Source organism: Ammospiza caudacuta, chromosome 9, assembly GCF_027887145.1.
Source record: "Ammospiza caudacuta isolate bAmmCau1 chromosome 9, bAmmCau1.pri, whole genome shotgun sequence".
Classification (NCBI taxonomy): Eukaryota; Metazoa; Chordata; class Aves; order Passeriformes; family Passerellidae; genus Ammospiza; species Ammospiza caudacuta.
Window position 1 is genome coordinate 26,250,180 of NC_080601.1, and position 26,181 is coordinate 26,276,360.

General features: G+C 44.1%; 1 protein-coding gene across 3 annotated transcripts in view; it reads left to right on the forward strand.

Moving 5' to 3' along the window:
• SUFU (SUFU negative regulator of hedgehog signaling) overlaps nt 1-26,181 on the forward strand; it is an 88,164-nt gene that overhangs the window by 45,467 nt on the left and 16,516 nt on the right. For 2 of the 3 annotated variants that reach the window (XM_058810149.1, XM_058810151.1), the window contains exons 6-10: nt 1,383-1,455; nt 6,062-6,218; nt 7,705-7,816; nt 18,348-18,482; nt 19,949-20,087. In XM_058810149.1, the coding sequence (XP_058666132.1) occupies nt 1,383-1,455; nt 6,062-6,218; nt 7,705-7,816; nt 18,348-18,482; nt 19,949-20,087 (616 nt within the window). The remainder of the gene's footprint in view (nt 1-1,382; nt 1,456-6,061; nt 6,219-7,704; nt 7,817-18,347; nt 18,483-19,948; nt 20,088-26,181) is intronic. The other variant, XM_058810150.1, reaches the window with a different exon arrangement.

Below are 26,181 nucleotides of genomic sequence, written 5' to 3' on the forward strand. Positions count from 1 at the left end.
TACACTCTCCAGTGTCACAATAGCCTTGAATTGATTGATTATTTGGAGAAGCTGGACTTTTTCAACATGAACTTTTCCCTTTTAGGCACAAGTGCAGATAATTCATGCAAATACCCTAGAGTAGAGTGAATTTGTTCAGCTGTAAGCTTTGTTTCTGGGTCCTGAGACAATAAACACTGCCTGCAGCTCCCTTAGCTCCTCTAAGTCAATACACATACAGCACCTCTCTCCTCAGTCTATTCTCATGTTGGTTTTTTGCTTTTGTGCTGTGGTATAAGCACCTTTCCAAGGTAAAAAATGAGACCCAAATGTTCATTGTTTGAAGGCAAAGCTGCAAGCTACTAAGCCATTGATGTGGAATTGGGGTAAAAGTCTCTTGCACCCCAGTGAGGAACTGTGGCAGGTCACACCCCTGCAGTTAATAATTCACAACTTCCAAAGTGATGTGAAAAAACAAGTGGCTATCCATGCATCTGAAAACCTGTAAAATATTAACTTTTTTTGCTCCAACTCTTAGATATTTTAGGAGACTAACACAAACTAGGCCAGAGGAGGGGGCTTTTGACCGCAATAACAAAGTATCTCATGAAAAAAATGAATTTTTTTAGGGCAGTTCCAAAAGACTTCAGTTTTTACTTCAAATGAAAAGCACTATCTAAGGCTGACTTCTGCAGTCTGGCTGCACTATGACCCAACTGAAGTCTCTGAGTATTTAATCTTCACAGTAATCTGTTTCCTATCACCTTTGTTGAGAAACACCTTGAGCCTTCCAACTTTTATTGCTAATGATAACAAAGATTTCCCTGAGCCTTCTGAGTACTTGGCCATGAAGTACCAACTGAGCAAAATGTCTGTTGTGATAGTATTTATCAGAGCAATAAGCTCTTTGTGGTACTGAACGTGACTGCAAATCTTGGCAAAAAGTGCAGTCCCACTGGGGCCCTGCTCTATTCTTAGATATGTATTAGAGGAATAAATCTTGACTCCATGCCTTGCCCATCTTTCTTTGACTCAGGCTACACTGGACTTCTCAGTCCCAGTTCGTTTCCTGTAAGATTAAAACCCCTCTCAGCCTTGTGTGAGCAAGGGGGCCTGCACAGGGGACAACAGCCTGTGTCAGTCCTGACTGCTGTGCATGTCTGGGTGCTGCCAGACGTGAGCTGATTAACTGCTAGGTCATGGAGGGCTTTTATTATTTATTTATTTGGAAAATGTAAAGGGCAAATGCATGCTGTGGGATGTATACACCACATAGAGGGGTTTCTAGGCTTATTTTAAACCCTTATCTTGTGCTTCCTTGCAGTATAGGTCCACTCTGAGGACCTTGCTGGAAAGTTCTAATTAAAAGGCTTATTTGGTTCATTACCTGTCTTTCTTTGTAGAGCTGGAGGCCCCTGGCTGATAACAGACATGCGAAGAGGAGAGACCATATTCGAGATTGACCCACATCTGCAAGTATGTCTTTAGTTTATAAAATGTCATGTCTCTTATAGCAGCCAGCTGTTATACAACAGTTCTAATATTTTCTGTAAAGGTGCTTGCATCTTCTCGATGTTTGTAATAATCCTGGAAAAGTCTTAGAAACTCTTTGCCCTCTTAGAGGTGGTTCAAGAGGGATTTTGTCCAGTCCTACATGAATGGCAACTCTAGGAAGAAAGATAGAGAAGAGTGACTAGGAAAATGGAATCTCCAATTTGAGCCAAATTGGAGATATTGGATTGGATATTTTAGAAAGGAGGAAGAAAGAAGATGAAGGACAGAATAATACAAGATTTAGGAATGGTACACCAGGAAATTCCTCCTTCCTTTTATGTGCAAGTGTAAGGAGATATAACATGTAGAAATCTCAAAACCAACTAAGTACTATTTTTTCATAGCAAATGTTATAGTGTAGTTCATTCCTGTAGGATATCACTTGAGGCCAAGTAGTTAGTGTGGACTGAGAAATTATGGGAACCCAAAAGTACCACATGCAGTTATTAATAATCCATGCAAAAAGAGATATTAACCCTTCTTCTTCAGAGTTCAATTTAATTTCTGAAATTTAAAGATAAGAATAGTATCTCTATGAAGAGGTTACTGTACTGTGGGCTTCTCCTGATCCATGCATTTGGGAGACAGTTCTGCAATCCCTTCAGCAGAGCTGGAATACATGGTACTGGAGTGCATGTGTCCCCAGCAAATCCAGTGTGATGCCGGCCATGTTTCAGTGAATCACTGAGTATTTGCCTTTAACAGAGAACTTATGGCTCAGCCTGGTAGGGCACGTGCAAATGTGCATGTTTTGTACAAGCAGTTGCTTATGGTCTGCATGTCTGTATCTGATTATTCTCAGTTGCATCACAGCATCTTTTACTTTGAAAGCTTAAGAACAAAACCAAATTCTACTTTTACTGGTTTTAAGGATTTGTTCATCTAGAATAACCCCAGTCTGAGAAACACAAAAAAATGTTCCTCAAATGTTCCACAATGTGGGAGCTAATACAACTGAAAGTCCCATAAAGTTTTCAGACTTTCCAGAACCTTGCCCTCTCTCCTCCTGGAGGTGTTTCTGTTGTCTGCACACTGGTGATTCCTAATGATAACAAGGTTTTCTTCAATTTACTGTAAATGAAAAATAGCTCAGCTTACTGGAATCTGAGTCAGCCAAGGCAAGTTAAGGCAAATAAAAGAGTACCTCTGCCTCACCAATGTGTCCTGCTGCTGAAAGCTGCTATGTCTGTGGTCCTTCCGGACTTCCTCACATGGAGCACATTCCTGTTTCTGTTCTCTCTTGTCCTTGCAGAAGTGCAGATGGGCAGGTGTGTGTGTGTGCACACCTCCCTCCTGCTCTGCTGCTGCAGCGCCCAGGGATTCATAGAGCAAAATCTGCCCCCGAGTCCCACAGAGAGCCTCTGCTGAGTGCAGGGAGCAAGGCTGTGCCAGGCTGCCTTCAGCCCTGTCATGTGCCTTCTGCTCTAATTAGTGGGGAAAGGATAAAGTGTCATTTTCTTGGTGTTGGTGGAGAGTGTGTGAGACCAGAAAGGCAGCAGTGGAAGAGAGGTGGAGGGGAGGGAGGGAACAGGCAGAGAAACTGGACAACTTTCTTGGGAGCCAGCAAGCATGTTGTCTGCCTGGGAAGCAGGCAGAGCTTGTTTGGAGGCTGCATTGTGTCTTGTGGGAATTGGTTGAGGCCTAAACTCAGCCCTGGCAGCAGCAGCTGTACTTTCTGTTCGGAGTTGCTGAGAATGGATCCCAACTAAGATGTCATCCCAGGATGTCGGCAATTAACACTGTGGCAACGCTGGCTGTTTTCTGTTCAGCCAGGCTTCCCTGTAGGCCATTCAGATTTCCCTGGCAGCACTGTCAAACAATTCCTGTCGGTCCCCAGCTCTGTGCCGATTCTCAGTGCTTTGCTTCTGTTTAGCAGATATCTCAGAAGAGAATAAAGCTGATTTGAATTTCCTGAGTTGTGGTTGTCGCTCTGCAGGTCACACTGCAGTGCTCTGGCTCGTTTAAAAAGGGATCAATGACTTAGAGCCTCAGAGCATCCCTCCCACATGCTGAGAGGAAAATGGGACAGAAATATCCTTTCTTTGAGGAAGGAAAGAGCCGAACCTCCTTTGCCCTGGGCTTCTCCAGCCTCCTGTTCATGCTGCCCTTTCAAGGAAGGAAGAACAGCTCTTCAGTCCAGGCAAATCTTTGCTGGCTAAAGGTGGGGTAGAACTGCGCATTGCCAGAGCTATGAGTCTACACCGATTGGGTTTTTTTTTTACTTTTCCCCTTTTAACATCAATACTTGCAAACATTATGAAACAGGCATGCAAATTAGGCTGCCTTAAGCCAGCTCGTTTCCATCAGCTCCCCTTGATCTCCGAGGGATGCCAACAGAGCAGCACTTCTTCCCCTGAGTAAGTGCTCTGCAAGGCAGCTGAGCTGCAGATGAGAGTCCTTCCCCCTCCCCGAGGCTCTGCACTGTGTCCGCAGGGTCTGCCTGGGAGTGGGGCCCTGGCTGCAGGGATGGGGGAGCAGATCCCACCAGAGCCTCACAGCCCTCTGGCCTCTTCTTCTCCGTGCTCAAGAGCAGGTTTGGTGGCTCTCCCATGCTTCCCCAATGACTGGGATAAAAAATAACTTCGCTGACAAGCTACACCTCCCCAAGCCAGCTCATTTGGGTCCTCACAGAGCACCATGGAGGGTTCCCAAAGGAGCCACGTGCTAAATCTCACTTAGAGCATCGTCTGCATATGTAGGAACGGATGTATTTTTATTTCTTTCCCCACAACTTCTATTTCTGGGTGACACAACTAATTTTATGTTTAGGATAAAACAAAAGAAAATCACAGCAAATTTATTATTTCTCAGATTTTCCTATTACGTTTTCAAGAAGCCAGTTTCCCCTGACGCTGGAAGAAGATCCTAATAACAAGGGGAGAAAAACAGAAGAAAGGCAGTCTCTTGAATGCTTAAGTCTAAGTCAAGACTGCTCTGATCCTGCAGTCAGCGACAGGCTCCTACCTCAATTTTGGGCCAAAGAGAGGGTTTTGGGAGGTGATCCAGATGAAAAAAAAAAAAAAAAAAAGAGTTGGCTCAAGGGAAGGGATAGGAGCACATGGAGGAGGGTGGGACTGCAGTCATTGCAAATTACATCAATTTAAACCGCTGTGCAACCACACCCTGAATGCTTGTGTTTATCTTTGAGCTGCTCAAATCCTCTCTTGAATGGTCACAAGAACAGGCAATGCTCTTCCCAGGGTGCAGCATGCACAGCTGGGCAAGGGGAGGGATGTGTATGGGTTTAGGTTTTCGTCTGGAAACTGTTTCTTGGGGACGGATTTTGCAAAGAGCAAAATGTTCGCACAATCTCCTCTTCAGTGGCAATGTCACGCCAGAGGGTACTTACATGGGCTGGAGAGATCCTCTCCCACTGTGTGTGACACCACTCTGCTCTCTCCTCAAATCTTTGAAGTTTCTTGGGACTGCCTGTGTTTCGAGGTGACACAGATGTGTGCAGAGAGATGCAGATCTTGCTGGTGCCACTGAGCAGCACCAGAGGCAACACCCCTTCAGAAAAGGGGAAGCGAGGCTGGCTGGTTCGGTGCCAGGGAAGAGGTGCCAGTCCTTCCTCGGTGTAGCACAGCCCCGAGTTTGTTCGGCTCAACATTACCCCCTTGTGGGTCACAGGTGGAAATTCAGACTGATGCCCGTGTCCAAGAAGGTGGAACTTCCTGAAGAAGTTTTGGCTGTAGCTTAGGGCAGTCTTGCTGGCAACAGATGCACATGTCCTTAAGAAAATGCCTGGTGCCTGAGAGCATCCAGCTGCTTATGATTGGTGTGTGACACCTTCTGAAACCCAAACACTGGTTACGTGCTTAGAAAGTCCAGCTTGCAAGGGAGGGAATTTGTTTATTTGCCAATAGAGAAAGCTATGCAAAAGCTTTGACATTGGGAACAGACCTGCGTCTCCTTGCACGTCCAAACTTGCATGTTTGTCCTTTATGGGGACACCCCAGCACATTGGAAAGCAGGGATTCTCTGGGCAGTTTGCAAATTATGAACCCATGTGAATGAGTCTCTCTATGAGCTGTTTTCATTGTGGGACACTTTGGTAAGGTTGGAAAGAGAACCTTAGTTATTCAGGGGTTTGTTATCATTGACATATAGGAGATTGACTGCCAAGCTGTGCTTCGTGTCTTAAATATTTCAAGTTGGTGTAAATCAGTGCTAACAGTGAAAGAAGCATTCCTGCACACCCCAGGCCATTGGTTTCCACCTTTCTCTCTCCCTGCTTTGTGCCTGTCAGGGGCACATAGTGAAGCAGTGGGGACAGGTTGGGATTTCAGACCAACTTGCTATGGAAAAGGTTTGTTTTATTCAGAATGGCTTCCTGATTTGGCTCAATGTGCAGTTGCTGTTTGCTGACACAACAGAGTGTGACACAACAACAATTTCCAGAGAGTGGGAATTGCCCGCAAAAGGGGATCTGCAGGAGCTGGTGAAGGTTGGGCTGTGCCATGGTAGGGCTCCAACTCAGGCTCAAGCCACGCTCAAAAAATGTCTTGGTGTTTTGAATCTTTTCAAGCAGGAGAGAGTCGACAAAGGGATTGAGACAGATGGCTCAAACCTGAGTGGAGTGAGTGCCAAATGTGCTTGGGATGACCTGAGCCGGCCACCAGAGGATGATGAAGACAGCAGGAGCATTTGCATTGGGACCCAGCCTCGGCGGCTCTCTGGGAAAGGTGAGAGGTCCTGGGCCAAGTCACTGTCGTGGCCCTTCAGCTTCTGTTCTGCTGGGTCTGGGCAGTGCACTGAGCCATGCTGCATCCTCGAGTTCATAACAAACTCCACTGCCATTGGGAGGCTTGGTGTGTCTCAGGGCAGCAAAATGGATTTTGGCCTCTTTGAAGAAGGCAGGAGAGAGGAAAAGAGTTCTTGGCATTATTTTGTCTAAACATTTCTTTCAGTTTTTAGGCAAATTGTAATCTGAATCTGCAAACTTAAACTGAGCACCTGCTGAAACCAGGACTGTAAACACCTGCAAGGTGAAGCAATTGCATTTTCCCAGGCTGTGTTTCCTTATTAACATTATCCCTTCTTGGGAAGCAAGTTGGACTGACTCTGCACATTGCTGCAGCTGAGCTCAAGGATTTGTGCAAATGCAGAACTCTAAAAAGAAGAATTAAAAAACCGTGGAGTTTCCCTTTGCAGTGAGATGCCTTCTCAGGGTAGAGATGTCATAGCCATTACACAGGCTTGAAATTATGCATATTACCTTTCAAATGGGTGAAGCAACATAAAATTTGAGGGCTTGAGATTTCCTGGAATTAACAGTGGTTTCCACAGGAATGGCATCTGTTCTTAAATCTATGGTAAAAATTAGTTTAATGCATACAGCCTGTCTTCTGGCTTCTGTGCAAGTATTTTGAACTGCACTAGATCTAAAAAGGCTGTTTTGCCTCAGCCTTGAAATGAAAAGCTCAAGAGAGGTATACATGATGAAATTTGTATATTCTTCAAAAGATTTTTAAATAATTTGTTTTTTTTTTCTCTACCTAATTCTCACATGTCTCAAAAATAAATGAGGAAACTTCTAAGAAACACAGGAAAGCTTCCTATTGAAAGTATTTGGCCAGTAGATGTTTCAGAAAAAGGCAGAAGTAAAAAGACTGCATCTGAACTGCATAATTTGCAGCTTATTTTCAGATGTGAGCTTGAGGCTAAAGGTTGCCCTGCATAAAAATCCCTCCCTTTATGAATCTTGTTGTAAATTAATCAACAGATTTCCAAAGCCAATTGCAAAAAAACTTGGAAACCTTCATACATTCATCTGGGAAAGGAATAAGTTCCTCTTATGCCTAATGGGAAAAATTATTTCCAGTACAAAGGTTTGGAAGTGTCAGGAGGTTCTATGAGAGTTAGAGAACCAACAAACACCTCATTTATGAAAATTTACAAAACTACTCAGAATTTCTTCATCAGGAGGACTCAGTACCAAAGATTCCAGCTCTCCTTGCCTGATGTAACAATGAAGCCCAAACAAGGGAATTCAATCTGACATTATAAAGTGAAATAAGGAAGTTCAGGAAAGTGCAGTTAAGTGTTACCCCATAACATTTCTACACTTCTTTCTGAAGGGGAAGAGTTTAGATGAAACACACCTGGTATCTTCTTGTGCCCATGTTGTTTCTGGGGATTCTAAATCATTTTAAAAAATTCTCTTTGCAGATACAGAGCAAATCAGGGAGACTTTGCGGAGAGGGCTTGAGATTAACAGCAAACCTGTCCTACCTCCAATCAATGCACAAAGACAGAATGGGTTGAACCTCGACCGAGCACCGTGAGTTTCACCCTGCACATTCACATGGTGGCTGAGGGAGGCTAAAGAGCTCAGCATGGAAAACAAAGTTAAGGTGGAGTGGGAAAGGACTTGGCAAGGGGAGAGGAAAGCTGGCAGTGAACACTTGCAAAGCGCAAAGATGGGTGGAGAAGAGTTGTTCAGGGTGGATAAATGGGCTAGTACTCAGGAGGGCAGCTTTTTAGAGGGGTTTTGGACAAACTGTGCTAATGCACAGTGGCTCTGACTGTTCTGTAGAACCTGCTGTTCATGGTCTTCAGTGTTTGAATTCAGACTGGAGTGATCCCTATAAAAAGTACTGTGCTGAAAAGTGCTATGGTATCAGTAGAGGTAGGTGGCATAGGTGACTGCTGATGTTTTTTCCTGAATATTTTGTTTTCAAGCTCATAATTACAAACCTTTCAGTTAAAATGTTGATTTCTTTTTCTTTTTAAGTGACTTTGATCTTGCCTTGCTTAAACAGGTGGGCTCTGTCAGTAATTACATGCCAATAACACCTGGGTCTCTAATAGCAGTAGTCTAACAGATGATTTAGGTGGGACTAGGGTGGCCCGTAACTTCTGACTTAAGTGAATCTATTATCTGTATGTCTGTCTTTCTGGGCTTCTCCCCTTCCCCTCTTAGACTTCAGTGCCTTCCCATCAATTTTAATGTTCTCATCTAAATGATACAGAAAGACACATCTTTGCTGCACTCTTTCTTCTTGGTATTTCCTTTGGTTTCTTAGTCTCTGATGAACATCTCTGCCTTCTGCTTTCAAGAGTAAAGATCAGCATGAGATCAGCACTTCCCTGTAGTGCCAGGCAGGGACAGTACCCTGGTCTGTTTCAATTCCTGTTTCATTCTTGATTCAAACATTTCATGAGAAAAATATTTCTTGTTACTGTCCTTACTTGTTCCATTTTGTGAGTGACTTCCAATTTGCCGAATAAATGAATGTTTATGAGTTGCCTAATCCTTTGGGGGAAGTATTATGTGTCAAATGCTGATTCTTTTTGCTAATATGTAATATGAGATATAGGTACTTACATTAAAAAAATCTCAAGTGACTTTATTATTGCTTTAGGAATAACCTTACTTTTGCCATATAGTAATTATATGGAGTCAAATTCTGATCTGACTCAGGTTTTGAGGAGTATTTCTCTGCCTGCAGGTTGGTCACATTGGACCATTGGTCGGTCCCACTGAAATAAATATAAAATTGTACCATGTGAATTGCACAAATCACACCCAGCCTTGGAGAGCTCAAAAGTACTGGGCAGGGATAGTACTCACAGATGCTGGGCTCCTGCATGCATCTGCTTGCCCAGTGTAAGCTCTGAGTCCCCAGTGGTTGAGGGTGACCACAAACATTTTGGGTGCACGTCAGGTCAAGGAGGTAGCTGATGGGTAAGCCTTAATGCTGGGAGGCAGTTGATGCTTAGATAAGAGAGCTTTACGTTATTCAGGGTGAGATAAACAGAGATACATTTGAGACAGAGTGGTGAAAGGTTAGCAGAGGTCTAAGATGAAGCACACAAATATTTACCTGGGTTTTTAACTGTTCTGAGACGGAAGAAGGCAGGTCAAATTCAGAGCCTCACATCTGTAACAGTGCTCTCTGTTGCAAATCTCTCTTACCTGCAGCAGCTGCACACTCACCCTGCCTGAAGCCTGAGTGGCAGGAATGGCTGGTTCCCAATGTTTGCCTCCTAGGAGGTCAGTACATTTCTCTGAGGTCTATGGTTGCCACTGGGGAAACTGATGGGTCACCTGTTTCTCCATAAGTACTTCAGTTAAGGAAAGACAGCTGTGTTACTGTGGTGATACTGTTGGAGAGATAGGGGAAATCTCAGCTTAAAACAGCAGTGTGTCCTGATACTTTCTTCCTCCATCTTACTAGATGCTGCTTTGAGAGGAGTTTGGGAAAGGTCTTCTTCTCCTTTGTGCAGTTGTTTCTCCTCTCCATGTAGCAGATACAATGGGACTTGTTCAGTGCATTGACCATACCAAAAGGGGTGGTTTGTGCTGGAAAGCAGTGTTTACTTACAACCTCTGACTAACTAGTACTTAAATCAGACCTGATGATTACTCTTACTGTGGCTAAATCTGATCAGTCAACACATTTTCCAGAACAGTGTGGTATAGATGAAACAGAAGAGGAAGATCTTGTTATGTTTCCGCCTTCCTTAACACACTGTCTCAGCATGTCTCATGCATTTGAGCAAAATTGCTCAATGTGCAGTAAGTACAAGAGCATGATATGGAAACTCTCATCTCCAGCTGCTGCACAGGAATGCAACTTAGGAGCTCAGCTTTTGCATGCAGTAATGTATCTACATCCATGTTCCCTGCAGGTACCTGCAGGGGTAAAGGCTGAGACACAAAAGGCACAAACCCAGTGCAGTTATAACTCTTCCATAGAACTCCTGAGCATCTGAGATGAAGGACATTTCTGTACATGGATCTAGTTCTTCTGGTGCAATCCTTGCTTGCATTGCTTGGTCCTGGTAGGGCTGGGACTCAGGTCTGTCCTGTGCTGTAAATCTTGTGTAATCAAAGGCAAGTAATTTAGCTATTGAGCTTCAGTTCTGAATCAATAAAATGGGACTAATAACAATGTCATCTTCTTGAGGCACCACAAGGATAAATATGTTAATGATTACGAGGTGCTGGCTGACAGGAAGCAGGCTGGTGTGTAATCATATCCTGCACTGTACACACCACATCATAAAAAATCAAACCTGTGGTTCTTTGCAAGGGTCCTGTGAATAACTAGTGCATTTAGAAGTTCTTTAGGAACTTGACCAAAACACTCTCTTGGGGCATGGCAAATTGTTTCAAATCTGCTTTCTGTAGGGAGCGCTGCAGAACCCCAGGCTGTCAAATTTGCACCCAGCTGACAGTAGGATGTTAAAGTCTGACACAGACTCTAAGGGCTTTGTGTAGAAGAGGAATGTGCTGTTTATTTATCATGGATTTGCAACCACCAACTGCTTTCCTAGTAGCTTTCTTCCCTTTCTTTTATCCTAACCCTACCACCCACACACAATAATCTATCAAGGTTTAAAGCAGACAACCTGTTCTGCATTCAGCATCACAAATAGTATCAGAAACACTCAAGCTTTTGAATATTTATTTGTATAAAATGTAGAGGATCCAGATTCCATATAGATTTCCCAGTCTTTGTATAGTTACAGTTTCCAGTGCTTATGCAAAAACCTCATATTATTTGGTTGCAGATAGGACTTGATTCAGTATTTTGGCTCTGGCAAAGCATATACTGACATGTTAAGCATGCTTATTACCAGTTGTTCACTGTCCCAGAGTCCTAAAAAAAAGTTCCTTTGAGAAAAAGCTGGTTTCTGTCAAAACCCTGCTGGGCAGCTGTAGTACTTTGATTCATTTGTGTTATTACTGTAGACTGTGTAGCCCTTTTTCTCCTAAGGATATGAATTAAAGCACACTTAAAGCTTAAAACTGCATTGGACATCTGTTTCTCAAAATGACTGTTGGCTCAGTTCATAAGCAGCCATTAAATCAGTTTGTACGTATTAACAAAGGAACATGTGAATTAATCTTTGGAAACATGACTAATCATTTTGAACATAGGTAACTGAATACTCTCAGTTACTACTTGGAGAAATAAGACGTGCATGAATACCAGTGTGAGTTTCAGTGGCACATTATTTGTTTCTTAGGACCCATCAGCTGAGTAGGTGCTGCTGAGACACACAGAAAAGCAAAGCTCCCAGTCCTCTGAGTCGTGCAGATTGTCTCTTGTTGGATACAGAGAACTGTTACCCGTAGGGGATGTTTAAATGTCAGACTAAACACTGCTGCTGTCAAGCCCTCAGTGGGCTGGAAGCTCCAGATGTCAAAGTTCAGTGACACTTGTGGAGTCTTGCTTCGATCACTATTTAATTTCTTGATGTAATAATTTCTGGGGCCGAGTCTTTGGTTGTCTCTGGTAATTAGCTCTGTCCTCTCCTGTGCAGTAGGTGAGTAGAATCTCCATGTTACAGATTAGGACAGCAGAGTTAATTTGCCACAGTTGCAGTGAGAGCCAGCACTGGGATAGGGGAATTCTTGACCTTTTCCACCCCTCAAGGGCCCCCTTGATCATGCAGCATTGCTGAAATTGATGTTTTTTTGCCTCTTGGCTGACTCAGACTGTTCCACTGTGAGTCAAGGCATGGAGTAGAAACCTAGTGCTAGCACACTGCATTACTGCATGTGTTGAAGCTAAAATTATCTGTGATTGTTGCATTTCATTGTGCCAGAATTCAGGTGTGCCCACGCACACCCCAGTGTCTGAACATTAGGTTTGAGTGATAGAAAAGGGTCTCCAAAGTCTGTATTAATTTGATAAGACTTTTCCATCATGTCTCTGCTGTTTATAACTCTTCCCCTTCTCAAGAAGGATCAAGTGGTGTGGTTCACATGCCTGACTCTCAAATTTCTGTCTGGGATTTCCCAGGTAATTGTGCTGGTCCCTTATGTATGATGTCCCATTTGTCCAGGGACCCACAGAAACCTCAAGTCCCATCTGCATTCAATTTCTAGGCAGAAAGAGAGTTTGAGTCTAGGGAAACCTGAACATATGGTAGCCCTGTAGCCATGTGCTAATTCCATCCAGCCCTGAACCGTTTCCAGCTGTGCAAGGAAATGAAGGCAGGTTCCTGGCAGAGTAGGGAACAACCCTCCGGCAGGTGGGGCTGGCAGGACTGTCCTGGCAGTGACCTGCTGGAGCTCTGCACTCTGAGCATTTCAGGTGGTTGCCCTCCCCTCGTGGGAAGAGGGAGGAGTTGTGTCCAGAATTCCTCCTGGGATAACCCCAGACTATCACATGGTGTGCCTGGTTTGGAGCACATGAGTAATAGTGGCACTGCTTCCAGGGCTGGAGTCCACTGCTCCTGGAGTTCTTGGTAAATAGGGCACACAAATGGAGCAACACTGGGTTAGTGCACATTAACAAGCTCCATCTGAGCAGCGTTTCTGAGGAAGCTCTGCCAGTAATACCAAAATGTAGGATTTGCTTGGAGGCGAGTCTGCACTTTGCTTCTCCCAGTTGCACTGGGTTTTCATTCTGCTTTGCTTGGGCAGAGGGAAGCTGTTGTCTTTGTAGCTGGTTTCCTGTCTTCAGTTCTTGGAGGCAAACTTTACATAAAGAGGAGCATTTCAGCATTCTCTGAAGCTGTCTGGTTCTGGCTAGGCTTTCTGATTCTGCAACCACTAAGCAGTAAGTTTCCAATCCAGTCCTGCTTATTTAGGCATGCTCTCTCATCGAGTCGCCATTCAGTGGTATGCTGGTTGAGTCAGGAATGCTGAATGGAGGGAGGCAATATACGTTAGGGAGTGTCTCTCAGCGTGAGGCTGAGTGCTGGGTGACAGGATTGCAAACTAGGAAAGTAAATGTCTGGAAAACCAGTGTCAGTAGAAGTGCAAAGCAGTCACCATGCTATTAATTTGCACTCCTGCATAGTTTTCCCCATCTAAGAATCCGAAAGTGCTTTGCAAACATTGACTTAATCCTTGCAACGTCCCTACATGGAAAAATGTCTCAGTTTTACAGGCAAGGAACCTGAAGCATAAAAGAGTTGTTTGACTTCTCTCATGAGTCTGCAGGGTGCCAGTGGCACAGCTTAAATCTCTCAATTCCACTTCAGCTGCAGGTCTTGGAACAGTCTGGCCCCTGCAAGCTCTGACAGTGGTTATTATGCAGCTTTCCAAAGGGATATGTGAGTGGCAAGAAGATTGTTGCTACTGGCATTGTCCAAGCAGCCCTTCCCTGCCAGGAAATGCACACAGAACATCGTCACCATCCTGTTTAACCAGGCTGAGGAGCACCCAAGTCTGAGCACTCGGAGTGGGCTTGTCTCAGTGTGACCAGGGCAGGAACTGTGTAACCATGTCCTCCCCAGTTCTGCACTCGCCTCTGTGCATGCCTGACGGGTGCTGGAACTCTGTGTGCCAAGGTGCTTAGGGCTCTTTCCCACAGCTGCTGGTTTGCCCTTCAGGGGAGACTGTGGGAAAGAGACTGAAAGATTGTTGGCACTTAAGTGATCTTTGACCATATCTTCATGAGGGAGTGAGGAGGTTTGAAACAGCCACGGTTGGAAAGGGAAGAAGGGGGAGTGGAAGGAGGGGGCGGGAGGGGAAAAAAGGAAAAGTGGCCCGACCTTTCTCTCTCAGCTGTGCAAGCCTGCACTGGTGGTTTGCATTTGCTAACTCACAGTACTGAATTTTATATGGAGGGAGCAAGGAGCAAGAACAGAAACTAACTTCAGTGAGGCAGTGGGCACTCACTCCTGGAAAGGGCCCTGCCCTGGCCAGCTTCCAACAGCATGTCCTTTGTGGTTTCGATACCTGGCAAGGTAGCTTGGAAATGCAGCAAAATTATGCTCCATATCAGCAACAGAGCTTGGAGGGGAACTGAGACTTCCTTCCTTGACAGATCCATGAGATCAAGCCTCTGATCATAAAGCAAAGCGCAAACGCAAGAATAAATAAACCTTTCTTAATCCAATCAACCTGGTTATTCTTGAATCCCATAAAATAACTGCCAGTGGTTGCTTGAGGAGTTGCTATAAACATGACTTATAAGGAGGGGACATCCAAACTTTGTGCAACCTAGTGATTGCATTGGCGATTTTCCAGGATCCCCAGGGGCTGCTGCTAATTGGCATCAAATTAAGCAGGTTGCAGCCACCCTCATCTTTAATACAAAGAGAGGGCCCCCGGGAGGCTACAGGTTCCAGCGTGTGGCCTTCTCACATCAAGAAGGAGCACAGCACACTGGGACATAGAGTCTCCTCAGGACCTTTGCCCTTGTTGACAGATCTGGGGAAGCTGCAGACCGTGCTGGACACCTTTACAATGGCTTGATCATGCTCTCTTTCTTAGAAAAAGAGAAAAAAAAAATCAACTATGGCTTTGGTTAAGTTCATGTTAATCAGCATTCATGAGACCTAACAAAAAAACAACAAACATAATTTCCTCCCTCTCTCCTCCACCCAGAAGCAGACTACTGGTATAACTGAAGCTGGAAAAAATAGTTGAAAGTCAGCTAAAGTCACCTTGGTAACTGCAGCAATACACTTGCCCAGAACAGGAGACATCAAACCCAACTACAAACAGCTTTAAAGAAACAAAAAGAATGTAATCATCTAAAGAATTAATCTGACAACTGCCCACGTTTACACCTCCCACAAGCTCCCAATCAGAGGGAAATGCGCTTTAATCTCCTCCAACTCCCCTCCAGTTTCACAAAACACTAGATGTGCAGTCTTTAAACTGGGGCATTTCCGGCATGCTGCTTCCATTTAAATCTGCTGCCTTTCCTAATGCAGCAGCCCTGGCTTTTGCAGAGTTGTTTTTTCTGGACACTGAGAAACATGAATTTTTTTGTGGGGGTTGGACAAAATATTAAATCTGGCATAGACAAAGTTTGCAACATTTTTTGTGATAGTCAGCTAGATCTTAGTCATAACAAGTAAAACTCCACTGACTCTTGCTGCTGATTTATTTGGTGATGGGGTGGAGGAAGCAAAGACTTACGGGTAACTGACAGTCGTAAAACCAGGGATGTTAGTGTTAGAAAGCAAACTTTTTCTACTTTTTTTTCTGAGTCTGAAAACTACAAGCTGTGGATGTCAATGTGTGTTAGGATATGAGCTTTTTATTAATAACAACCTAGAGGTCCTGCTGACCCTTCATTTGGGTGATCACCCTTTGGAAGGGTCAGCACAAGGATTTCCAATCCCAAAGAGAGAATTTTACTGGGTCTTTCTTAGTCCCCATGTCATGCAACATTTTTCCAACCCTGAAAATGATGGCACTGTGACCTCCTAATGTGTTATGTGCATTCCACTATATGCAATTCTTATTTAGAAAGGTCTACCTTAGACCGAAGGTTATTTGGTTTCTGCTATTGGAGTTTCACCCTTCATTTTAAATACCTGAAATTGTGTGAGCTCCTCTGAAGGGAAACAAGAGACACAGAGTATGAGTATTTTGGAAAGGATTAATCCTTTCATGTCATTCACAAAATTAACTATCATTTTGCTTCACCTTTTTGACAGAAGGGCTGGTTACTTATTAATGTGAAGTCATAATTATTGACAGCCGTAAAGTCATGACAGTTCCATTTGATAGTTATACATTAGTCAACATCTTCTCTTGAGCATGTAATGACAAACAGCATTTGCTGGTTTTAATAAGACTCAGAAAGCTTTGCCCCTTGCCTCCAGAATTATTGTCGTCATTCCTATTATTGCATTCACAACCGGAGGCTGTTCCCCCTCCGGACTGCAGCCCCATTGTGCTCGCAGCTGTACTGGCTAGCATAGTGGAAACCTAAAAACCCACCTTCAGCTCAGTGGGATTTGGAGCCCAGGGTTGTGGGGAGCTGTCCTGCAGCTCTCTGTCCTGCTGAAGCACAAATCTCACACCGTGGATTGCCTGTGAGGCTGTTCTGGGATGTCCCCATGCCTGGCACACTTAGTCCAGGTGAGCAGGGCACAGTCTCTCGTCTGTAGCAGTAACATTGCTGTAAAACTCCTGATCCACTCCACAGTGCCTAAACTCTGGAACTGCATTTGGGAGTGCAAGTTTATGGCTTGTCTGAAAATCATGCGTTGCTAATGGCTGACCCTTTTGGTAGGGGCTGATAAATGAATGATTGGAAGCTGGAGACCACAGGCTGACTTTCCCACAGCTCACTGTGTATATAAGATCTGATAAGGAAGTTGAGACAAAGCTTAGCTTAAGGTCAACTGATCATTAATCAACTGTAACTGCACTTCTCAGGTAATCAGCCTGAAAAATGCTGGCCTGCTCCACTCTTTGAAGACCCCACCTAGAAAGAGCTATAAAATGTTTGCTGAAGTAGATTAAACACAACTTTAAGTGCCACACGTAGACTACAAAGCATGTTGTGTCTTTGCTTCAGGGTTAATCCACTAAACTGACACTCTGCTGACTGTCAGTCCATCAGCCCACCCTGTGCATAAGCTGTAGCCTGATGTACCATGTCCCTGCTGGATTCATTACTACTTTTGTGTGTTGCTAAAGAAGAAAATAGGGCATGTTTTACAGTTTTTATCTTGCAGAGAGCTGAGCTGCTCTGTTATCTTTTTTTTCTGCATGTCTCTGACCTGGCCATGCAGTGTATTTCAGGTTGGACCATGAGATATCAGAGTTTAGCTGTTTCAGAGTGGGTACTCAGCAGCATGGGTGAAGGGCTCACATGGGACTGGGTGACCTGGCAGAAGCAACAGGCTGATCTGCACTGAAATTCACACTGAACTGCACTGCTGTGTGTGTGGCTGGTGGGAGTAATTTTGGGACAGCTCTCAAAGGTAAAATCAAGTAAAGGTGTCATCTAGGTCAGCTCATGATGGTGAAGCTGATTCTTTACAATCATTTCCAGATGTACACTAAAGACAGTTCAGCTTGGATGGAGGAAGGATCCAGGCTTGTTTTAACAATGCTCCCAAATGAAGCCACAGCTTGATAGCCTTGTTTGGCTTTTGGTTCTTGTGGCACAATGGAGGTACATTGCAATGTGGAATCTCAGTGCCCTCCTGCTTTCCCTGTCCCTCTCCTCTGGCAATTCTGTACTGTAGAAACTATCTTAACAAAGTCTTACCTCTGTTAAATTCTTGTAGAATACCAGGTGACAAGAATATAAATCACTTATCAGACACTTCTCGTCAGTCCATGTCATCCATTAAAGTCATAACCCATCCTGTCCTTTATTCTTTGTTCCAGACTGTCAAGTAAGGGATCATGCTGGTGCTCTTTGAACATATAAAGTGTTTATGATCAAGTATTTTGAGATAGATCGTTTTATTATCAAGAGGATTTGGTCTGGCGAAGTTCCTAATCATGTAACAACATAACCATGTTGTAGCTTCGGAATATGCTGGTCTTGCAGAAATGAAGGAATAAGAAAGCAAAGTTACTATTGTCCTAAAGCAGCCTGACTTACAAGGCAGAAGAATCTATGAATCTCCTACTTGTCATATGGAGAGTTTTTCTTCTGGCTGTTGCATTTGGTGCTGGATGAACCAGGAGATTCTCAAAGCCTTTTGGTTGAACTGTGCAAAAAAAAGGCACAAAGGACTGGTCAAGTCTTTCCTGCAGGCCACTGCCTGAAAAATCCTGAAGATAAAGCAAAAGCAGGAGGAAGGACACACGTAGTAATTCTTTCAAACCATTTTGTAGTGTTTGGGGTTTTGGAGACTTTAGTTTTGCTGCAGTTCTTTCCAGAAAATTAATTTATTTTTTTTATACTGGGAAGAGATGCACCATGTATATGCATCAGTTCAGATCCTAGGTTCAAACCAGGATGAGGAGCTGCATACTGGGACTGGTAGTCTGAGTGAGGCTCTGTCTCTGCAGGAGTGGTGAAAACTCAGATGTGTCTTTGTCTTCATGACAGTTTTTTCCCCAAATCCTTCCATATTTGCCATCAAAATAGCACACAGTACTGGAATCCTGAATCTGTGCATTTTGTCTGTTCTCTCAGAAGCCGTAAGGACAGTTTGGAAAGCGAGAGCTCAGCAGCCATCATTCCTCACGAGCTGATCCGCACGAGGCAGTTGGAGAGCGTGCATCTGAAATTCAACCAGGAGTCCGGAGCGCTCATCCCGCTCTGTCTAAGGTGAGTGAGCAAAGCCATCCTCCTCCACAGCCTGTGCTGACACGCTGCTTTTGCCTTGTGGCATTGTTTCACCATACAGACATGCATGCAATGGGTCTGTAAAGGCCAGAGCTTAGATATTTTGCCAAAACACATTAAAAACAGATGATTCTTTGCATGATTCTATGCTCATCATGTTAAGATTGTTTCTCATTCTTTTTACATCCTCCAGTGTCTTTTGAGTGCCGAAGCAGGACAGGGTTAGTATAGGGGCTTTTTTATTAGTCTAATGCTAGCAACCCTGTGATAAAGAAGGGATGTCTTAACATATTCTGTCAAAGAAATCCTTAAGTTATTCATTCTGACTTATGGACTCAGATAAGTGGTTGTGCAAAACCTGTTTGCAATCAGTTTATGCATACAAGTGCGGATTTTAGACAAATTATGTCACATGACTGAAGGAGCAACACATTGTGTGCATACTCTACACATTTTCTTTTGAAGGTTCAGTCTGTGCATATCACTGGCTTCTAGTTTTCCATAATTTCAGCCAGCATTATTTTTAAAATCCCTGTGCAAATGTTCTAGTATCTTAAGATAAAAATGAACTGTCTTGTCAAGACAAATGATTGTAGGTGATTGAGTTACTTTAGCTTAATGAGTTACATGTTGGTAGTATCAGAGTTATCAGCAGCAGGTGCACACTTGCCTGGGCCTGTTGAGAAACCAATGGGAAAGTTAATGCAATGCAAACATATTTTATTTTACATCACAAATGTGTGAACAGTCTGTCCTGATCAGTTAGCTCATCTGACCAGCAGTAACTCACCAAGCAACTGTGACTCTGGTAGGCACTAAATATATTACCTGAAGCTCTCCCTCTTGCATGCTAGAAGCCATGCATGGGTGTCATAGATGCTCTGAGCTGAAATACAGAGCCATGATTTTCCCTTGAATGAAAATGCATTCATTTGCATGCAAAGGAAGTAATACTGTAGATGGTCATGTAAATGGTCAAAACACACTGTGTGTGTGTTTTCTAGGCATTTGCTTAAGTAATACAGGTGACATTTGTCAAACACCAGTACAATTGATTACTAGGTGTTGTCACAGAAATGAGCCTTCTTAGAAATGTGTCTTCACATTCCCACACAATGTGGAGTCTGAATTCTCTTCTGTAGTTTCCATCTTGCTGGAAAACTGTCAGTCCCCTGCCTTTATATACATCAGCAGCTCATCATGGGGATAGGCATGAAGTGGCTTTAATTGATTCTAGGTCTGTAACAAGGTCCTAAGATTAAGGGGGAAGCTGCCTCAGAAGGAGGCTCATCACCTGCTTTTTGGAGTAAATCATTCTTATATTCCTGAAAAATATATATTTGCTGCCTTCAAAATAGTTTCCCATGCTGATGGCAGAAACAATAGTGAAGTTGTGTTGAATGCTGTGCATGCCCTCTCAACTCATGCACATGTGTTTAATTCCCCAGGGGAAGGCTCTTACATGGACGGCACTTTACATATAAAAGTATTACAGGAGATACAGCAATCACATTTGTATCAACGGGAGTAGAAGGAGCCTTTGCTACAGAGGAGCACCCCTATGCAGCCCATGGACCTTGGTTACAAGTGAGAAAACCTGTCTCCTGATTTTCCCCTTTCCTCCTTTACTGTGACCTAAAAATTATCTTGCTAAGGGCTTATGTTGTTTAAAAGAGTAACAAACCTGTATTTTCTACTGCAATATCTCTCATAGCTCTTGCACAATATTTTCAGTAATTGTGACCTCAAAAAATAATGGTGAAATGCTGCTATTTATATTGGTGGAACTCAAAAAGATAAGTGACTGGAAAATTCAGACATCATCTGTGAATACAGTAGTATCCATTTCCTGAAGTCGGTGAACACTTTACAGACTGTATTTATTCTTGATTTTTTCCAGAAAGGAATTTGGGGAGGCAGAGTGGAATGACCTAAACAAGAATGGAGCCAGGGCAGAAGAGCTGGAAAGCTGTGGGACTGTGATCCTGCAGAGCCAAGATCTCAGTTTGATCATCCCTAACAGGAGAGCAGCACAGAGAGCAATGCCTTTCAGTTTTAGCTCTTTTCTATTGATTCTTTGATAAAAGCTTGTGGTTGCTTGAAGCACCCACACATTTTTGCACCCACATGTTCTTGGTGTCACAGATTTTCCCTGGAAAATCCCCATCTGCTTGAAGTCGAGGGTCAGCCCTAGAGCAGTGATGCACTAATGATCTGACAGTGTAGCGCTGTTCTACCCTTGAATTTCTTTATGGTTATAAGCATATTGTGGAAAAAAAATCTTGAGGGAATGTGTTAATGCAGAAAAGCCCATTTCTGAGGGACTGTGTGTGCAGTATGTCTCTGCCTTCACTGCAACTGTGGCATTCCTGCCTCCCCTTCTGTTTTGAAGACAGGGGGTTGTTTCAGCATTGCAGTGTTGCAGTTAGCCTTCCAATGATTTGTTTTCAAGGCATTCTGTAGTCTGCATTCGTAGGTCTGGAGGACATCATACCTTGGAATCTGTATGACTTGTAAAGGAGCTGATCTCGGCCAGACCCATCTCGTGCAGGGATTTTCAAAGAGCCTGCTTTGATTGTTCTGACTGGAAAGTGCAATGCTCCTATAATGATTAACAGCAAAGAGTCAGGTTTGAGGGTGGGTCATTTGCTGTTGGTTCCTGTGCTTGCCAACATATGATACACAGGATCTTGTGACTGTGTTAACTCCAAACATGGGTGTTTGTTTGCATTTGCATCACATCTTGAAATATATTGATGTGTAGAGTAGTCAGGTAACCTCTAAACAGTGAAGAATGGCAATAATTATGTCACCATACAGACATGTTAACCCTTATGAACCGGCCTGATTTCATGCCTCTTATTTTGGTGCTGAAAAACGTGTCAGATTTTTGGGTTAGGTGAGATGAAAAGGTGAAGTATTGCTGGCTCAGATGGTAGGGAGGAGAAGCAAGTTCCCTCACTTGTCTCCTACACAAGGCCAATGCATTGGATCTTCTTGTCTGACATAAGCAGCTCTGCTGCTGGCCCCTGCCCTGTCCTGTGTTGAGTACAAAGGAGGACAGGCTGAAGGGGGAGGAAGGGAGGCTGAAAGCAGCCTGGGACAAGAGGAGTAGCACCCGGTTGTGAGATGTGGGAGTGTCTGAGACTCTTGGCTTAGTATGCAAGGGAAGACTTGATCCGTGCTCAGCCGTTCCTTGTGGTGTTGGGACCAGGGGAGGAGGAGGTTTATGTGGCTTTGCTTCAGAAGTAAAAGAAGTTGTTGTGCATAAAATTTCCAAGGAGGCGAGCTGCGTTTGGTTTAGTCCATTGCAGCCTGGGCTGGCTGAGTTGGCAAGCCCTGCTAAGCTTTCACAGCAAGGCCCAGAGAAGATTTTTCTCCTCCCTTGCTTGGGACCCCAGGCACAGCAAGGAGCTCCAAGGAGAATTGGTGGCTGAAAGCACATTACTGTAATGCAGGGGCATGTTGCAAAGACAAGTAAATGGAGGAACTGTGGAGGAGACATGGCAAGCTTTTCCTCCTGTGGACTTTTTCCCTATCTTAGGGTAGAAATAAGAGCCTTAAAAATCCCAGCCTCAACTCTGCAGCAGCCAGAGACTTACTTTTCTTGAGTCTAAGCTTTGGTGCAGTGAGAGCCCAAACCTGCAGACTAAACACAGTACCTCCTGTTTACATCTTGTGGGATGGAGTGGAGCATGTCCAAGGTGGGACAGGCTGGGCAGCTGCTGTCTATCAGCCCCCGCTGCCCGGGCTGAGCAATGAGCTGAGAGTCACTGGGCTCTGGTGGAGGGTTAGCAAATGACAGGAGTTTGGCAGGTCCCAGCACCATTCCAACCAGACAGGTGTCCATATCGCCACCACAGCTAGTACTCAGCGGGAACCATTTTAGCAGTCTCAGCAGAAAAAGTAAGGAGTCATTAGACCAGAGAGATTGTATGCCCCATTTCTATCAACAGTCTTTCCAGGTCACATTTGAGGCATGTTAGTAGGGGAAGCCTGTCCTGCTGCTGCCCATGCTCTGGGGATGATTAGATTATTTCATTCTCCAGAGCTGTCAAATTGGCACCTTTCCCAAGTACTTGGAATTTTTTTTCATTTAAGTAACATTTAATTAGTTCTAAGAAGCTAAATTCTATTAAAGGTCTAAGCATGTTAGGCTGGTTTATTTCTGAACTCCTTCCACTATGTCATGTATTGTTGAGTAGGGAAATTGCTTTAACTCAGAAATGTACAAACATATTCAAGAAGTCCTCCTTGTTAACACTAGACTCCTGTTTATATGCTAGTTACTGTGGCAGAGTCTCTGATGTGTAACACTTGAATTAACATTACAGATGATCAAAGGCTTCCGCGGTTCTTTCTTCCACTCCCCCTTCCTCCAGTGCTGTGACTGCGGAGCCCCCACATTGCTTCCTAAGCACCTCTCCTCTGCTTTCCAAGGGGTAGATGTTCCAGAAGCACAGGGAAAGGCTGTGCAGGAGGTGTCTGGCCCATGCTGGAGGGTTAAGGATGCTGATCATGCAGACAGACTCCAACATAAACTGCCTCACGGTGACATTCAGATTTGTGGTGGAGCGTCCTTGGTCCAACATCTGAGCTGTGCCAAGTGTGCAATTCATCACAGATTGACCTTGTTTGTCTCTAAAACATTCCCAAAGCAAGGTGAGGTTGTGCGTGTGTTCTCTCTCCCTCCCTTACTTTTGTTCCGACAGATGATAGAGACGCTCTGTTGAAATGTGTTACTGATCAAGCCTGTCCCAATAAAGTTGCCTGAGCCTTTAATACATATTAATATTATCCTGGGGTAGTTTGTGTCAAAGCCTGTCAGTATGCATCATCCTTTGGGAATTACCATCATTAAGTCTCCAGTGATGGGAGTCAGGACATGCTTCTGCAAAGCTCCTCTGCTTTTATGTGGAGCTCTCTGCCCGTCTAGCACAAAGCAGGCTGTTCTCCCCTCCTGCCTTGCTCACCTGGACTGCTTACTCTCCCCAGAGGGGAGAAGGAGGTTTGTTTAACTCTACCTTTAGATAATTTCTGCTCCTGCTGCTTTAGGCAGTCATTGTTCTAGGCAGGAAGATGACATTCAAGCCTTTGATCATGTGCAACGTGCATGTTACGCATCAGATACTACTGCAGACTCTGACATACAAGCCAATACAGTGCAGTAAAAACAAACCTATAGTTAAAGAGTCCTCGTTAACTGTAAAATCTAGCACACAGAATGTAAGAAATATCTCTGCACTTTAGCCTTGCCCCTGTTACACATGTGCATTTCAATGCAATATCTAATTGAAGAATCATACACATTTTTAACAGAGTGTGCTTGCCTCATTCACTGCACAGAGATGCAGTATGTTTGGGGGATGGATCAGGAGCATGGAGTAAAGTAGACTCTTTCCTATAGGATTCCCACTTTATTTGTTAAAATTGGAAAGTGTGTAATGAATGAGGCAGGTAACTGCAAAAAATCACAGTAGTCTTATAGTGAAGCCTGGTAAACATTGCCCTGGAGAACTGGGTCCTGTTCCTGCCTCTACGATTCTTATTCCAGAGTCTTAAGCTAAAATATTCTCACCTGGCAAGTGACTTTGTGTTCCTCATTTTCTGGATGCCCAGCTCAAACCTGATTCTGATCTGTGTTCCCAGCAACAAGAGGAGGTCAGGAGGAATTCCCTTGTGCATACCTCTGTGCTACACAGGACTAAGTGGACTGGAAAACAAGAATCTGCAAGTCTTGAGATGGGCACTCACAAGAAGTAGACATTCAGATTCAACTTTTTCTTCACTTATTTTCCTATGTCTGTTCAGAAGAACATTCTTCCAATCATCCTGTGAAGAATGCAATGAATTCAGTGCTTGCCAGGCATTCTCCACAGATGAACGGCAGAAACAATTTCAGGAAGAGATTAAAATTTATTCTTGCAGGTCAGGAGAGAGATAGGATTTCTTTGGGGCAGGGATTCAGCCTGGGAGCTGTGGTCAAAGACCCATGTTCAGTTTCCTGCTCTTGCAGATTTTCTCTGTGACTTTTAAGTCTCTCCTTCCTTGAGCCTCCATCCCCCATCTGCTGTACTGAAGACAGCACTTCCCTGCCTTGCAGAAATGTGAGGCCAAGCACATCAGAGGCTGAGAGTGGTGGGCAGTAAGATTAGGTACTTCCAGTGTTATCCATGCTGGCAGTAGTTGGATGGAGCATACTAAATAAAGGGGAAGAGAGTAGGAGAGAATGGAGAAGCAAGTTGAATGATAATGAAAAGAAATGATGACTAATGCTGCATTCAGGGAGCAGAACCATCCTGAGGACTGAGCAGGGCAGAGGTCTTGCTGGAGAAAAACTGCAGGTGATCCTGTGATTACAGATTTGTTTCATGAGGCAGACATGTGCTGGTGCCAAATTAGCATGGCATCATTTCTGTGCAGCAATTTCCAAAGTTTTGTACACCCAATGTCACTCATCTCTGAGTGCAGAGGGTATTTTTTCCAGGTAATTTACTTGGGTTTGGGACTAATCCTGTTAGGCAGGTGGAGGCTATGGATCATTGGCACTTGGCACCCCCTGATTCTCAGCACAATGTGAGTGTCTCTGTGTGAGCTGAAGAGCTCACAGCAGTGGTGGGGTGTTATCCTCTGGCACCAGACACTGCTGGGGGGCCCTCTTTACTCACCTCCCTTGCCAGTAGGTCCCCAATGTCCATCTGACAGCATATGGATGTTAGGGCTGTGGAAATGGGGTTCTCCAGGCTCCTTGCCCTTTGTTGTCCCCAGCTTTGGCAACTGATCTGCCCTTCATCCTGTTTTTCTGTGTCTTTGTCTTCCCCTCATCCTGGCCTGTCTCTGCTTTCCTCTCCTCCCCTTCATTCAAGATGGAAAATTCCTTCTCCTCCTCCTCCACATGGTCTGATTTCCAGCAGAAACACTGAGAGTGCTGGAGACTTTCCCTGCCATTAGTCCTGATGTGCCTGGTGACATAGCAATCCCTCGCCTCTCAGAGGAATGATTAGAGGAAAAATCACTCCTTAGCTACCTCTGCCCTATTTTGGGACAGAGCTGCCTTGGGCTGGGATGTGCTCAATGAGGGAGGACTCTTCATTCCTCATGAAAGCTATGGGCAAACAGTACTTTCAGAGACTTCTGACTTAGCAAAGCATTTGCATTTCCCTTGTCCTCCAGAACACTGGTTTGCTAATCCTCATCACCCTCTTCATAAGGGGTGTTCTCGTGCCAACAAAATTATCATATGAATTTGCTAGTACTGTCAAAATACACTTTTTCCAAAATACCTCTCTTGATTCCTTTTTCCCTAAAAACCTTTAGAAAAAAAAATCAAAAAACAAGGCATCCAGCATGGAAAAATAAGTTGAGGCTTAGGACAGCAAGGTCAAACCTTTCATAGAAAATGTTAAATGTGCCTGTAGGCAGGATAGGTACATGGAAGCCGTGGGAAGCATCCAGCATGCAGGAGCTATCAACATGTGCTATCTATGCTGGCAGTCACAGCAGAGAGGGGATTACTGTGAGCAGGGTCATGGGGGACGATCCATTCTTTTGGTTTGGCAACCTAAGTGAAAAATCTGGGAAAGAAGATCAGACTGAGCCCAATCTTTAAATATTTTCAGTTTTTCTTGCTGAAACAAAAGCCTTAAAGAGACCAAAAGCTGAAATAAAATCCTTTTATGTT